Source organism: Fringilla coelebs, assembly GCF_963513975.1.
Source record: "Fringilla coelebs genome assembly, chromosome: 2".
NCBI lineage: Eukaryota > Metazoa > Chordata > Aves > Passeriformes > Fringillidae > Fringilla > Fringilla coelebs.
Window position 1 is genome coordinate 100,408,720 of NC_140029.1, and position 16,481 is coordinate 100,425,200.

Here is a 16,481-nt window from a genome sequence, read left to right on the forward strand (position 1 = left end):
AGGAAAATCCACAAAGAGTCATGACTAAGGAAATGCTAATCATAGTACAGAGGGTTACATGAAAAGCTTTTTTATGTTTTGCAACCCACATATGATGCAAAAACTGTAAAGTGGAGAGTGGAGAAGAAGAAAAATGGAGACGTTTTTGCTACTGTTGTTTTTGTGGGGGGAGGATTTATCCCATCTAGTCAAGCAACTGAAGGTATTTTTTAGGGTAGAAAAACGCTTAAAGTGAATACTTTGAAATCTGAACAATCATTTTTTAGGAGACTGATGTTAATTTTTTGATGATACTCCACTGTTTACTTTCTTTTGTAGGTACCTTGAAGTGGAATGGGAAGCTAAACGGAAAACGCATCGGGAATTCAGTAAATCAACAATGATTGACCTGTGTCCCAGAGTGCCTAAACAAGATAACAGCAGTGATTGTGGAGTCTATTTGCTGCAGTATGTGGAAAGCTTCTTCCAGGTGCAAATGCAAACTACCTTCCTCTTTTCCCCCAAGTTATCTTAAACCACAAAAACCCATTTTCTGAGCAAAATAGCCAGACACAAAAAAGCTGTCAAGTGTCAAAAGTGTTAAAACCATTTGAGAAAGAGGAGATTAAGCCCATTCTTAAGTAATGGCAGGGTCTTTGTCAGGTGTCTCATATGTGTCTATCCTCAAATGTTTCTGACCTTGTTGTTTAGTGTTGCTTTTATATTGGCACATGCAGTATCCCTGACTACTTGCATGTATTTGCAGCCTATTAGTGTATGCACTGCTGCCCTACAGATGTTACAAAAGTATCTTTGCATCTCTTCTTCTTTGTCAGCTTGTGCATTGGTCTTTGAGTGGCTCTGCAGGCAGCAGTTTCCATAGAGAGAGGGAGAGGGCAAATTGTTCAAAGGGAATGTGTAGAGCTAAGGGAGCCTCTTTTTTTTCTTTCCCAACACATACATTTAAATATCTGCAGACCATGGGCCCCAGGCACTGTCTTCTAGGGTGTCCCCAAGTCTTCCTCCCCTTGATCTGCACACTGCCCTTTGCGTGGCTCTGCTTGTCTGATGTGTGTGGTTGCATTCTCTGAGATTCCTGTGCGTGCAGAGCCTTGGGCAGTGGACAGGCTTTCCTGCTCTAGGAGAACAGATTGCCATTCCAAAGCACCTGTACACAGGTACCAAACACCTGTACTCATTGGGGGAGGGCGGGGAGATTGGAGCTCTGTGTGCAGCAGTTGCAGGCTGTGATCTTGTCCAGGCCATGGGGATATTGGATGCATCATGTAGGATGTACATCCATAGTAGGAGTGCTATGGATGGATATGGGCTCTTTGGAAAGCACAGGCACGGAGCACAAGGAGGTAGAATTGTCCTTCATGTGGGTCAGCTGGAATGCATGGAGCTATGCCTAGGGCTGGATGAGAAGCCATCTGAGAGGTTCTGAGTAGTGACTAAAGATCAGAGCACCATGGGTGACATAGCAGTGGGCATCTGCTGTCAGCCACCTGATCAAGAACAGCAAGTGCACGAGGCCCCTTTGGACAGGTGAAAGCAGCCCCATATTCACAGACCCTGGACCCTTGGGGTGACTTTACCCTGACAGCTTCCTGGAGACTTCCTTACCTAAGTGACAGGTGACCCAATGAGGAGAGGTGCTCTGCTGGAAGCCAGGAAGGTCTGGTTGGGGATACAAAACTCCAGAAGTTCCTTCAATCCCCAACCATTCTGTGGCTCTCTAATAGATGGGTTGAGCTCTTGTGTAGGAGCAAAACAAAATTACTCTAAATTACTTACCAAAGCTTTTGAACTGCCCATTCTCTAACAAGGGAGACTAGTTCTTCTTGAAGAAGCAAGGTTTGGGACAAGGTGTTTATAACTTGTCCTAAAGACTCAAAGACTGCAAATCATGATGTGTTCTTAAGTTTACTGTTTCAATTTGTCATATATTAGTTTATTCAAAGGAAGGAGGAGGTAAAATATAAGCATGGCAAAAGACTGAAGAGCGAAAGAAGAAATTTGTTTTGTCAAATCAGATGTGTTGTTATAGTCTTAACTACTAAATCTACCAGCACCTCTCAGCTATTTCATTTTGCTATCCTCTTTTGTTCCAAATTCTCCCCTTCTCATGTCCTGCTAAAACTGTTATCAGTATTCTTACTTTTTGTTGTGTCCTGTCAGAAGACCTGCTCATGACAGAAAAAACACATGCTTGAGACAGCAAAATCTCAGGATTCGCAACCACATGAGATTGATTCTTTGCTATAGTTTGCTATAGTTGCTATGGATTTGTCAAATTACATGAAATCTGCCTTTAATATGTGTTAATACTGATGTATCTTTAAGAGAAGTGATGAAAACCTGTTTGGTGTTCACCACAAATACGTTTTGGCAAGGGCACATATATATGTGATTATGATGAAGGAACTGCAATTTGATTTTAAGGGCTGGCAGTCTTCTATGGAAACTTGCTTGTGCCTACTCAATCTCAGCAGCAGTGGAAGGGTTTGAATTCCTTTCTGAAGGTTCTGTTAGGAAATTCATTCCATAAATATTCCTCTTTCTCTTACCAGAATCCCATAGTTAATTTTGAACAACCACTGCATCTGGAGAATTGGTTCCCTCGTCAGCTGATCAGAAACAAAAGAGAAGAAATTCGAGACCTGATCTTGCAACTGCACTTCCAACAGCAGAGTGGCAGCAGCAGCTAATAAATCTAATAAGGCAGTCCTGGCAAAGGATACTGCTGTATAAAATAACTGGAACTCTGCTTAGTGATGTTTGGTCTCTCCCTGCCTTGCAGAAAAAAAAAAAAAAAAGTCACAGGGAGTACTTTTTGTTCAGCATGTATTTATTTAAAGGGTTTTTTTTCCACTGGTGTTGTGTGGTCCTAAGATGCTGGAAGGGGGGAAGGAGAACATTGTAGATAAAAATGTAAATATGTAAGTTAAAGCTAATGCATATGGATTGCTAGTTGGTTCTTGGAATATGAAAGCTGCTTACAGGTATATGCCTCAAGGATGTAAAAATACTATTGTCTTTTGGAGCCTGTTCTTTATAATTCTGTATAAACAGGGATGATCATGTAGGAGTCAGGCCTGAAGACAGGATCTGGATCTTGTGTTATGTCTCTTGATTTACAGCTGATACAGATAGAATGAATACTATGTATTTTTTTACTGTAAGGATTTAATGTTGACTCTCTTTAGAGATGTATTTTTTGTTTTGTTTCTGATTATATACAGAAGTAATCTGCATGTGTCAGAAAATTCTGCTAAGATTTGAGGCTCATGAGTTTTGATGATTTAAAAAAAAATTATTTTCCCCCTTCCTAGCATTTTCATAGAAGTTGTGTTTCCACAAGGGGAAGACATTTGTTTGAGAGTGCCTGTTGAAATTGGGAGTGTATTCAAAGTCAGGAGTGTATTTTCTTCTAAGTTTTTTTTTCTTATCAGAATTTAGAAGCAAACTTGCTCTCAAAGTACATACCAATACAGTACGTGTAGGCAGTAGATTTTTAATGCTGTTCACCTGATTTTGGGGAATAATTCCTGCAAATCTTAAGGCACCATCTGCATTAGCAAGGCAAGCAGGCTGTGGCTTAACAAGCTCAAAACTGAGGCATTTTACTGAAAAATAAGGTCATTAAGATATGTGATTGACATATAAGACAAACAGGATTTTTACCTTGCTTTGGAGAATTGAGTAAAGATGACTGAATATTGAGTGTTTGAACTCAGACTTGATTTGATAAACTAGGACAAGTTCATCATTGTCTTAATTTGTATTTATGTAGCTTTTCTGTGAACAGTGATCACATTTTGATGTGTGCACTTTTTTCTGTATCACTGCATGTTAGAAGGTGACTGTTCTAAAAGAATGCTTTCTCCTGTTCCCCACTGTAACTTTACTGAAGTGTCATCTTACCCTTCAGAGGGACTGTGTCAGATAACCACCAAAACCATTTGTGTCATAAAGTAGTCTACAAAACCAGAGCTCTTAAAGCTGGAAATACAACAGAGTTAAAATAAAAATTGAGGGCAACCCAAAGATGCTAGCATTTTTGTCATTGCAGAATTCTCAGGGCCCCTTCCCTCAAGACAACTCTGAAACCCAGCTTCTGGAAAATCCAGTTGTTATTTCAGATTCTGTACAGTCATCCAACACCCCTCCACTCCCCTTATTTGTTTTTCAAACCAGGAAGCATTCTTTCTGTGGGGGAGACAATTTTAAAACAATTTGCTCAGCACAGTTACCTTCTGTATAGCTGTGAGCAGCCTTGTGCAATGACTGTATGTTTTTTGTCTTTGTTTCTAGTTTAATTCTGTAGTTTGGCACGACCCCTTCTTTCCCTGCCTCTCAACATCTTTCCCTCCCATCCCAGAGTTGTGTCTTTCAGCACCTAAATCACAACACCAGTTTTACTTACAAGAATAATCTCTGTATTTATTGTAAAACAAAAGATACAATGCAGAAGTGTGTTCCCTTTCTCTACACCTTTCTTAATTGAATAATATTTTCAGTGCTCCTTTATGAAAAACAATTTGGGCCTTTTCTTACGGTAAAGTTAGGTTTTGTCACCAAGCAATTGGTTCTTTTTTAGATTGACTGGTTTATAGAGATTCAAAAGCAAAATAATGTATGCAATTTTCTAAATTGATTTTATAACACAAAAGGATTGCCTTTTTAGATTTCTTACATATGTGCTATAAGAATGCCAATGCATTTGATATTAAAATTATCTCCGGAAGTTGCTGACTGTGGTTGTTACCATTCTTTTCCCAGCTGCTACAATTAACCCACAAGTTCAGAATAACACAGGCCATCTGACTGCTTTTAAGGTACATACACAGTACATGTATCTCGCGTTTTGTGTTGCTGAAATGGCTCCTGAGGTATTAGAAAGTCTTTTTTCCCAGCCCTGCACTTGAAGAAAAAGTTGGGATTCCTCAGCTCTGGTTTTTAAGGTTGTTTATTTTCTTTTATCTATAACATTCTCTTTTGGACCTGCAGAGGTCTGTCTGCCAGGTCAGTTTGTGGCACACTGACCACCCTCGGGGCGGTGTTAGCTTTTTATACTAAGAACTACGTGTACTTTAATTACAATAATTTTCCAATACCTATCACCTGTGTTAGACAGTCTGTCTCTACCTAAACCAATCCAGAAATGTCACCATCACAGCAGAAGATGGAGGACAAGAAGAAGAAGAAAGACAGGACATGCCCAGATTCCTCCATCTTGCCTCTTGAACCCCCATTCTAAATCCCCAAAATTCTACTTTTTCACCCTGTGATAAATTCACTATCATTCTACTCAAACCCTTGTGGCTTGTAACTCTTCACACAAAGTTGGTGATTGTTTTCATGGGTTAAAATTGAAGACACAGGTGTTTTTGACTCCATGCCAAGGTCTCTAAGCCCCCTGCCAGGGTCTCAAGTCCTCCAGGGCAGCCAGAGGAATGTCCTGGGTTCTGACACGTGTCTTAACCCAAGTGTCTCACCCAATGATTCTGGGGCCATCAGCCACAACCCACCCCATTTCCAGCCATTTGCATTTACCAGGGATGTGGTAAAGGCCAGGAAGTCTCTGTGGAAGAAGCTATGTTCCAGGTATCTTCATGCTTCCTTTTTACTTGCTTGCACTCCCCGAAGGTAACTTTTTAACCAGACTGACTCAGAGACCTTTTTGCACATCCCTTATATTTCCATTTCCTGTATAAAGCCCTGTTTAACTGAAAGAGTGGAGTGACATAGTATTTCAAAGCAAAACAGTCTCTGTAAGGCTCTTTACCCAAAGCTGTGTAATTTTGTTTTAAGGTAATCAGTTTTACCCAAATGTACCCATCAGTTTCTTTAAAAGAAACTGCTGTATTCTGTAACTGTGGGACCAGAAAATTGCTTCCTTGAAGACATCTGAGTCATGGAGAGCTGTTTAAGGTACTGCACAACACCAGAAGTAAGGTAGAAGAGAAGTAACTTGTAGGAAGTAAATCTGCCAGGAAAAATCTAAAAATAGACACTTAGTTTTCATTAAGAACTGGAGAAGCAAATCTGCAAGTAGGTGTTTTTGGGGTTTTTGCTCATTTTTTAAGGATGAGGAAACTGCTGTGTTTTGGCAATGGAACTGCAGGCATGGAATTAATTGCAGTTCTTGTGGGCTTTTGTGGTACTCACCTCCTGGAACCTGACCCTGAGATGAGCTTACAGTGCTCTGGAAGTACTACACCTTAGAAAATAATAAAAACTTGAGAGCCACAGTAGTAACACTTTCATCTTGGTTAGGACAGAGAAGCAGAATACTTCTTCTGGCACCCATCCCCCACCCTACAAGAAAAAGAAACCCAAACAGGTAAAAAGAAGACAACCATTTTCCAGATGGAAAAGCAGGAATTGTAGCATGAGACTTGAAAATTCTCGGAATTGAAAAGGTGTTGAATAAAACCAAGACTAATAGTAATAATTCTGCCCAACCAAACTGAAGGTGGAAATTGAAGTTCAAAGAGAAGCACAGACACTGGGATCATATTTGACTGTTGAACAAGGTAAGAGATTTCTGGTCAGCAGTTCAGAAAAGGAGGAATGCTGGGAATAGATTTACATTACATTGACAGCATTGATAAGTGTGAGAATTAATTTGGTTGACCTCACTTCCTAATTCTACTGCTCAAAATACTTTATGATACTGTATGATGGAAGAGGTGGCAGTACAACAGGCTATGGTGGGCTGAATTTCATCAGCTGGAAGTTTACCCAGCCTCAGAACTTGTTTATTCTTTGGAGGTGCTTGCCAGAGCACAAGCAAAAAGTGACAATGGTGAATGCTTGGCCACAGCAACCACAGAAACTGAGCAAGTGAACAGGTTTTGTCTAACCTCATTCTCTGCTAAACTGACTGGGAATTTTGTTTGAACCCTGTCAAATGCCATAAAGTTATCTTTTTTGTACCATCAGGGAGACAATTTAGATTCCGGATAGTAAACCTCATGAGTTTGGAGATAGTGGGAATTGGCCATGGTGTGGCTCTTTATTAGAGGCATTTTCATTAATCCTTTATTTGACAGATTTTTTAGTTACAAGTGGATTTAGCCTTTTGAATAAATTGCATTTGAAAAACGGGGACATTATTTAGAATGGTATGTGTGCTGCAGCAGTATTTCAGTGAGCATTGCTCTGTAGAGAACTGTAATTCAGCTAATCACATTTGCTATATGAAAATACGTGTTTCTTCTCAAAAATGCAAACTGTCAGAAAACTGTCCTTATTTTTGGAGGTACTGGGATGACTTGGTGTGTTGTGTCACTAGAATTACACTTCCCTTTTTCTCATTCAGCAAGAGTGCTTTGTGTGAATACTTTTGAACAGGTTCAACTTGGATGCTGATAACGAAGAATTATGTGTTTTCTCGTACAAAGTGTTACTGTAAAGGCTTTTGTCAAATCAAGGAAGGAGTTATTTTTCCACAATTATTTTGGAAATCTATTGCAAGAATTGTTTTGGTTATTTTAAGAAACTTTAAAAGATTATGCTTTTAGATATGCCTTTTGCTATAATAAATGTAGGAGATTTTCAGCTGTTGCAAGTCTACATTTCACTGCTGAAATCACTTGAATATAAAATTGATAGCAAACTAATATTAATAAAACTGAATTTACACTTAAAATATTTTATTTCACAGAAGCTGATATAATCATACCATAGAAAACAAATTTTGACAAAGAGGATTTTTGTGCTCTTCACGTTCTGAGCCTTTGAGGACTTTGTTGATGAAAGAAGCAAAAATACTGTAAATCTAAAAAACTCTCCAAGAAAACTTTTAACTGGGTTTCACATTTTTACTGAAGTATGTGTGTTCTGTGAAGGGATTAGTTGTCATGTGTTCTGGAGGTAAGATAGCTTTTGCCTTTATAAGCATGTGTAGTGTTTCTAACCTTGATCCAATTGCATTTGTGCAGGGTAAGACGAGCAAAAACATTCATGACATTGAAAGCATGAGTTTCTGTAGAGGATTAAAAAATAAAGCTGGTCTGTGTTGAATCCACGGTCACAGTAAAGATACCCAAGCTGGCCCCAGAAGTTGCTGTCTCTACCCAGACATGCTGAATAGGACTTTGAAACAGTTTCTGGGCACCAGTGCAGTGTTGTCTCTGTCCTGTTTCATGTATAACTCCAGCACAGGGCTGCCAGCATCATGGTTAGCTTGGCAGAGCCAGACTAGGTCTGATAGTGATGGTTTGATAGATCCAAAATGTCTCATTCTAAGGAAATTGGGGGTGTTCAAGCAGCTCAGTGGTTAAGCTTTAAGTGTAATTTAATAATTTTGGGGTGGAGAGGGGAGAACCAAAGAAAGTATGTTGCTGTTTTGAAAAATATCATCTAGAGTCTGTTAGATGACAGAGACAGAGCATAAAAACAAAGGTGATTTTATTTGATCCCTGTGAGTGTCATATGTGCAATACTGCTGATAATTCCTGATATGTGAATTGCTGGCAGTTCAGTAGAGCAGCTAGAAGAGAGAAGTGAGCATTGTACTGCCTAAGGAGCTCTGTGTAAAAGCTTTGCAGGCAGACACCTGGGAATCCAGCTTTGAAATACTTACACAAAACCACTACCAAAAATAGTCACTTTAGCCAAACCAGGAGTTTGTTCAGATTGATCTGAACACAGTAACCAGGAAGTCCTGAGTAACACCATGCAGAAGACAGCCCTGAAGGAGATTTCCTAGGGGTCTGAATGCGGTCTGCCATTGCAGGACAGCTTCCATACACGTTTCCACAGTGAGCTTACCCTGGATGAGAACTGAGAGTGCTGCTGCTTTCCTGTGCTCTGTCCTTTCTGCAGGTTCCTTGGCTGATCATCAGCTATCTGTACTCACTCCTTGCTGCTGCTCATGTCAGGTAACACCTGAACAGAGATGAAAGAATCATGACTTGCCCTGCCTTTATGTTTGGGGGAAGCACTGCTTCTGGGGTGCAGGGGATCGTGGTGGAACAGCACAAGACTCTCCTTTAGCACAGACTCGGCAGCAGCCCTGTAACCCGAAGAAACAGTCCCACAGAGAGGTTGCTTCAATGTTTGCATATGCAATGGTGCTTAATTGCATATACAATGGTGCTTAAGCAGTCATGTATTTATAGATGTGTTTATATTTGTACAAGCAGAAGACAAAACATACGAGACTTTCTACTGGAGATTAGCGTGCTCCCCCTGATGTTTTGTGGCCAGCAGGATTTTTAAAAAGAGCAGAAATTGAAAGGCCAATGAAAAAGCGTGGTTAATTAAATGTGAAAGGTGCTGTCCTTGTTTGGTCTGTCTGTTAATGGTATGACAAGCCCTGGTAAAGAGCTTAGCTGGCCAGATTAAAATTAAAAAATTGTGTCAGTCCATCTGCTAGCTTCAAGGAGTCTTCCTCAATCACCTTTTCTTGTTTCTTCACTAAAGCAGAAAAGTGTCTTTGAAAAGAGCAGAGCCGGGATGTATTGGTTGACTTTTTTTACCTAATGCTTTCTCCAAAGATAATGATATGTGACGTCAAGACATTTTCAAGAAGCACAATGCTCTTGGTTGGTTCAAGGCTACGGTAAAGACAACAGATCTTTTGCTAAAAGGGATTGGGATTATTTTGCTTTTTTATATATTTTTTTTTATTTACTCAAATAAGGATGTTTGGCTTCATGTGGAAAATCTTTCTTTGCCTTCCGGGAATGATTAACACAGATCTTCACATAGTTGCAGGTAATGCAGACATCTTTCTTATGTTCTTGTTTACAAATTTAGCTATGGCAGTGTATAGAATTAGAAATACCTCTCTGATTTAATTATAACAAAAGGGACTAATACAGAGAAATGTTTGTTCAAATCTGTGCTGTGATAGCAGTGTAAATATGGAATGCTTAGACTGATTTCCAGGTGTTATAACTGCACATTTGTCTTGTTTTGAGTGTAGAAGTAGCTATAGGAGGCAATTTTTTTCAAATTTGAGATGTTAAATGCTGGTAATTTTTTTACTTTTCTTTTTCCTTCATTAATTTTGTATTAAATCTTAAAAAGTAAGGTTCTGTCTTCTGCATATGGGCACTGAACATGTGTCAGTTTGGGTGAAGATTGGAGGTTTGCCTTAGAGACCTTTTTTGATGTTCTTTCTGCCTCTGCTGTACCATCTGGTGATCTTCTGCAACAGAGGTGATTATTAATATACCATCAAAATAACCATGCCTTTCATCTTTCAGCCATAAAAGTCAAAGGTCTACTGACTGTGAAGCTGCAGAATAAACCCACGATCTATTGGATGATAAATGCCATAGAGTTACTACTATTCTTTCTATAATAAATGATTGATTGTGATTGTTTTTCAGGCATGTTTTCCAGGAAAAGGTGAAAGAAGTTGAGCTAAATAATTTTAGATCAACTGACTTTAAAGGGTGGAAAATTAGACTGTCAGACTAAATCCCAATATACATGTTCTTACCTCAGCTGTTTCCTCAAGTTTCCTCTGGAATGATGTAGAACAACAAATATAAGAGGGAATTAAAAACAAAAAACACACACACAAAACCAAAACCCACCATCAAAAAAAAACCCCAACATAAAGCTGATGAGGCCTTTTATTCCTCTTTTTTCCCCCTCTTCTCTAGTAGAGTAGAGACAGGTCTCTACTGATGAAGTTTAAGTGTCAATTCAAACAGCTTTCTTTTTTCCAAGTATACAAATCTGTTATGGAAAGAAAGTATGGAGTAGGATTATTTCTCAATTATTTATTTTATTTCTGAAAAGCCCTGAAAGCTTCCAAATACCTGTTTGTTCACAAATACAGCTCCAGTGACTTAAGCCTAATGGCAGATGGAAAGTTAAACACAAGGCATTAGAGTTCAAAGGGTTAGAGCCTTATGCTGTGATACCATTTGATGGGATATTGTAAAGAGTTTAAGGTTGTTTATAATATCACAGTCAGAGACAGGTTCTGTTAACAGAAAAAAGCACAGAAATCTCCTGCAGAGACCACAGGTGTGGCATGAAGATAGTGATGGTTGCATCATTATCTCACCTGAGAAATTTGTGTGGTTTTAATTTCACAGCTGCAGGAGGAGGACAGGCTAAAGATGTTTCACCAGCCCCTCAGCTCAGTGACTGGCAGTTGGCAAACCCTTCTCTGCCTCCTGGCTTGAAAAAGCCTAGTGGCATCATGGATGCTGAGCAGTTCCACAGGCACGTGCAGTTACGGAGGAAGCGGTCCATTTTCTTTCCCAGTGGAGTTAAGATCTGCCCTGATGAATCTGTTGAGCAGGCTATTGCCAACCATCTCAAGTATTTCAGGCTCAGAGGTAAGTACATCTCATGGGGAATTGATAAAGAACATTAGCTTATTAAACAATAGTTCAAGATTTTAAACATAATACATACCAGGCCATAGGAAATATATTATTACTGGTGAAACTTACCTTTCTATGGCAATCTTGCTTATGAGAGCTGTTCTGGGCTAAAACCCCACCACTATCTGTCTACACTCATATATCATAAGAACTCTTGCTCCCTGAAACTGCATTGTTAACTAAAATAATCCTTTCTCAGAGCAATTTGAATGCTAAGACAAATAGGTGCTACATACAGAGTAGCTAAATAACAGAGTTTGTTTGGTTTATTTAGTGTTCTTAAAGTGCCAGCAGAACTCACTGAGGGGCCAATCAGAAAATCTGAGACACTGGCTCTTCAGCCATGTGACTTTTGTCTATGGCTGGTTGCAAAGAGTGTGCAATCTGTGTGTCAGGCTGTAGTATAATAGACAAGCAACTTTTCTTTTAAGATGTGGAAGTTGGTGTGGCACAGCTTTTTCTGCCATATTCCCGCTGACATCATCTTTCACTTGATGAAATATTGCAGTAACATGATGTGTTTCAAACCCTTCTCTCTGACTGCATTGGAATGGGGCATTGCAGTCATGCAGCACTTTCTGCTCTTTGTGTCATAGCATTCAAGCAATTTGTAGTTATCTTAATGTGTCTGTACAAAACTGGCAAAATGACAGAGCTGCTGTCAGAGTAAAAGGAAGGGTGTTCAGAGACTCATGTTTGATGAGATTTGATTGCCACAGAGAAACTCTCACTGGTGACAGTTTATTTACTTAGATAAGTGAAAAACACTGACAACCTTAGTTGCTTAGTGTGTGCATAAAAATAAACATAAGCAATGTATTTGGAGAACAAAGTGGAATTATATGGGGTTTTACAGCCTCATTGGAATATGAATTGTGCCCAGCTTGCAAGGGATGTTGACACTGATGATGATGCTGATGGTTTGACAGGTTTTGCCAGTTTCTTATTTCCACCCAGGAGGACTCAACCATTCTTTGTTCATTCCAAGTGATCCGTACATACCATGGCCTTTAACTGCAGTCACAGTTATATGTGGTAGGGGTACATTAGGGCACTACCAACTAAGTAAATGTGTGAATGATAATAAAGAAGAAAGAAATCTGTAAATTAGGTTGCAAAAGTATATTTAGGTCTTAATAATCCTAGGCTGAACCAAAAATCCACCTAGTCCATCTGTTTTCTTACTGGACTTAACAGCTTTCACAATCCACAAGGTTTTCTTGAGCAGAGAGGCTGTGGTTACCATTAGTGCTTTTCAGTTAAAACTTTTGAAAAAGATCTCTGAAAATAATAGAGGTGACTAATTAGCAGCAAGTCACACAAGGTCTGGTTCAAGCAACTTGTCATTTTCATTCTGCTAGCAGCAGCTGCTGCTCCAGGAGTGTTGGGAGGTGTCGAATGATGTCCTGAGTAGGCACCTGAGGTCATGAGAGTTCATGTGCTGTGTATTGGGTTTGTGCGGCAAAATTTTGGTAGCGGGGGGCTACAAGGGTGGCTTCTCTGAGAAGCTGCCAGAAGCCTCTCCTATACCAACAGAACCAAGGAGAACTGGCTCTGCTGGTCAAGGCCAATCCCATCAGCAACAGTGGTAGCACCTCTGGGGTAAAATATTTGAGAAGCAGCAAATGAAATAAATATTTGACAGCAGCAATTGCGATTGAAAGAGAAGAGTGAAAATATAAGAGAGAACAGCTTTGCAGACACCAAAGTGAGTGAAGGAGGAGGTGCTGCAGGTGCCAGAGCAGGGGTTCCCCTGCAGCCTGGTGCAGACCATGGTGGGAAGTGGAACTGCAGAGATCCACTTGCAGCCCGTGCAGGTCCCCATGCCAGAGCAGGTGGATGCCCATAGGAGGCTGGGACCCCATGGGCAGCCCACACTGGAGCAGGCATTTGGCAGGACCTGTGGCCCCACAGAGAGAGGAGCCCACTCTGGAGCAGCTTTGCTGGCAGGACCCCATGGGAGTCTGTTCCTGAAGGACTTGGACCCATGGGGTGCAAGGAACCCATGCTGGAGCAGCCTGCGAAGAACTGCAGCCTGTGGAAAGGACTGATACTGGAGAAGTTAGGAAAGAACTGCTTCCCATGTGAGAGGCCTCACACTGGAGCAGAGGAAGAGCGTGAGGAGTCCTCCCCCTGAGGGGGAAGTAGTGGCAGAGACTGCAGTGCTGGACTGACCCCAGCCCCATTCCCCTGCGCTACTGTAGGTGAGGAGTTAGAGAAATCCAGGAGTGAAGTTGAGCCTGGGAAGAAGGGAGAGGCGAGGGGAAGGTGTTTCATTATTTGGTTTCATTTCTCCTTGTCCTGCTCAGATTTGATTGGTAATAAATTCAATTAATATCCCCAAGTTGAGCCTGTCTTGACAGAATCTGGTGAATGATCTCTCGCTGTCCTTATCTCAATCCATGGCCCTTTTGTTATGTTATCTCTCCTTTGTCCAACTGAAGAGTGGAGTGATAAAGCAGGTTTGATGGACACCTAGTGTCTGAATTCAGTGTCACTCAATTATGTGCAAAGTTTTTTGTAGCCATCCAGATAGCCACAGTCAACAAAATAATCCTAGGAAAAAGTGTGGTCACTGTTTAACACTGAGACCAGCTTCTATGAGTCACTAGGAAAGCAACTGACCCCAGAAGGGAGTAAATACAAATGTACACAGAATCTGCTGATTTTTCAATCTCAGTGTGTATTTTTAGAAATTTTTTTTTTATTCTGTATATGTTGAAGTAAGAAAAGACTTCAAAGTCAATATATACTTTCTCTGGAAAGGATGCTTTTAATACAGTCTATTCTTTCCTTGGTTTTGCTGTACTGCCAGCAGTACCATGCCACTACATTGGAAGCCAAGGCAGATTGTATTGTGATCTAAGAGCTTGTTAGAAAATAAGAAAAGGTTTGCATCTGCTGATTATCCAGATTGTTTGTTCTATCTGTGTCTACCTTGCAAGGAAACAGGTGGGAATATAATTATCTGTCTGTAGCTCCTATAGCTTTATTTACTGTTGCTAGCTGGTAAAAGCCTCTCTAAGTGTCAGAGTCTGACAGATGAACATTCCTGTCATGGGCTTTAAGGAAGCGCTTATATCCTGTTGCTGTAGGCTTAACAGTGTGCAGCTTTTTTTTGTTTTGTTTTCTGGCTACAACATCTGGAATTTTGAGCCTTAAAAAGATACAAGATGAAGAATATGATAAATACGTAGTAAACCATTAAAAATATCAAAGTGCAACAAAATACAGGCATCTGGAGGAAAAAAAGTATTTTCTAAACCAGCAGTATCACACGTCAACTTATGAAACTCTAGTTCATGGTATGATTATTGGTGGTCATTTTATTCCTGTGGTATTCACAAGCAGCAGCCTGGAGCGGGGTGGGTTGTACTTGTTTTTCTACACCTGCAGTCTACAAGACACATTTCTGAAGTGCTGCTCCTACAATCAGAACAAAGTTTTGCAGTAGCAGATGATGCTATTTTCACTCTTTTGAGACAAATCCTGGATTATGATTGTCTCTGTACTGCCCTATATCTCTTGTCTCTGTACTGCCTCAGTATCTCTTGTAGCTGTGTATGGAGGTTGCTGCCATTGGCTGACTTTGTATCTCATTTTTTGGAATGTGGGGATGGAAATCAGTCATAAATGTTTTACAGACTGGGTACTATAGGCCTATAGGCTGGGTCTTTGAGTGGTTTTGACTGATGTCCTTTTAAATGGTGTAATGTTATGGCTGCTGATGGAAGAGTCATGTAAATGGTGGTTGGCTCATTATTAGGCTGTTGTGACAAACACAAAGTCTGTCCAATGGCAGCTGGAGATTCTACAAAAAAAAAAGTGTGGAAATCTAATAGTGGGATTTCAGACACTGAGTGGGCTGTACATGTTAGTGTCTGGTTTGATGTTCTTTACTGCTGATAGGGAAATGGTAGTCTGAGCAATAGATAAATAAAATTTATTATGGAAAAAGCAGGCACACCCACTCAGACCAAGTCTTTTGTGACCAGTCACCTTATGTGCACAATTCAGGGAACTTGTCCCTTCTCTGTTGGGTAAGTTGTTGGTAGACAGATTGTAGTAGTTGAATTAGCATGTAAAACAGCAACAATATAAGGATTACAAGGTGGGTAAGCAGTACAAGCCATGCTATCTCATGCCTCTTAATTGGGCTGCTGGATTTTATCACCACGGCTCAGGGTAATATGCTTCTTTGCCTCCTCTGAGATGTAATTACTCTGGTGGCTACCTTCCTAAATTCTCTTTGCAATTGTTCCCTACTGTGACCCTTAAACAATTCAGTATATGTTGTACTTTTTTTTTTGTGAGCACTAATCTTTTCACATGAGTAGATCAGACAGTCTCTCTGCCAGAGCTGTTCTTGTCAGCCAGAGCTTCAGATAAAGCTGGACATTTAAGGATAGCTTTTAAAGATACTGACCAAACAAGGAAATAGATGATATTGCAGTGAGCTGTAGCTGATGAGACACATGGACATTTTTGAGCTTTGGAAAGAATTCCTGTTTCTCAGGAATTAAATTCTATGCATGAATGTAATCCCTAGATTGGGCATAGCACTATGCCTGCTCATTTCCCCCTCTCTTTGGTCCCTTAAAATCTGTTTACTGAAGTATTGGTGTTATTTTCTGCACATGAACATAGTCAAGAGTAAAGTTTCAAATGAACATAGTTAAGAGTAAAGTTTCAATTTGATACTGAAGTCATAATGTCACAAGTTATTCAGATCTTGCTAATAATGATGAAAGCAAAGAGTCATGAAAAGTACCTGACTAAAAACCATACATTAAATAAAGAATCTGTCTGAGTGATCCTTTTTTCCCTGTTTCCCCTGCATCCCTGGCACATATTACATATACCTCATACTCAGCAATGAATTTCTGAAGTCTATTTGTAGAAGGTCTGTCTCCTCTACGTTTGAATGTTTAGACACCAGCACATGCTTCTAAGAAACTTGACTTTTTCCATGTAGGACACTCATTAGTTTTTACTGAAATATTGTTGCAGAGAATAATTTGTGTGCTAGAGTTTAGTATGTCAGTGTTCAAATCTAACATCTTTCATGTGAATTAGCTAATTTGCATTCAAGTATTTTCTCAATTTAAACCCCTTGTTTGTTTTGTGCATTGTTAA

The 16,481-nt window shown here is 40.0% G+C and overlaps 2 protein-coding genes across 8 annotated transcripts in view; both read left to right on the top strand.

Annotated features, from left to right (window-relative positions):
• Positions 1-4,721, top strand: part of SENP7 (SUMO specific peptidase 7) — a 42,334-nt gene extending 37,613 nt beyond the window's left edge. For all 7 annotated transcript variants that reach the window (XM_084226845.1, XM_084226848.1, XM_084226850.1 and 4 more), the window contains 2 exons: positions 319-469; positions 2,553-4,721. In XM_084226845.1, coding sequence (XP_084082971.1) covers positions 319-469; positions 2,553-2,690 — 289 coding nt within the window. In that variant the 3' untranslated portion in view covers positions 2,691-4,721. The remainder of the gene's footprint in view (positions 1-318; positions 470-2,552) is intronic.
• Positions 4,722-9,680: 4,959 nt separating this feature from the next.
• The window catches only part of IMPG2 (interphotoreceptor matrix proteoglycan 2), a gene marked incomplete at both ends in the record, with an annotated part of 50,517 nt that continues 43,716 nt past the window's right edge, over positions 9,681-16,481 (top strand). The window contains 2 exons of the mRNA XM_084201062.1: positions 9,681-9,711; positions 11,052-11,297. Of these exons, the coding sequence (XP_084057188.1) occupies positions 9,681-9,711; positions 11,052-11,297 (277 nt within the window). The remainder of the gene's footprint in view (positions 9,712-11,051; positions 11,298-16,481) is intronic.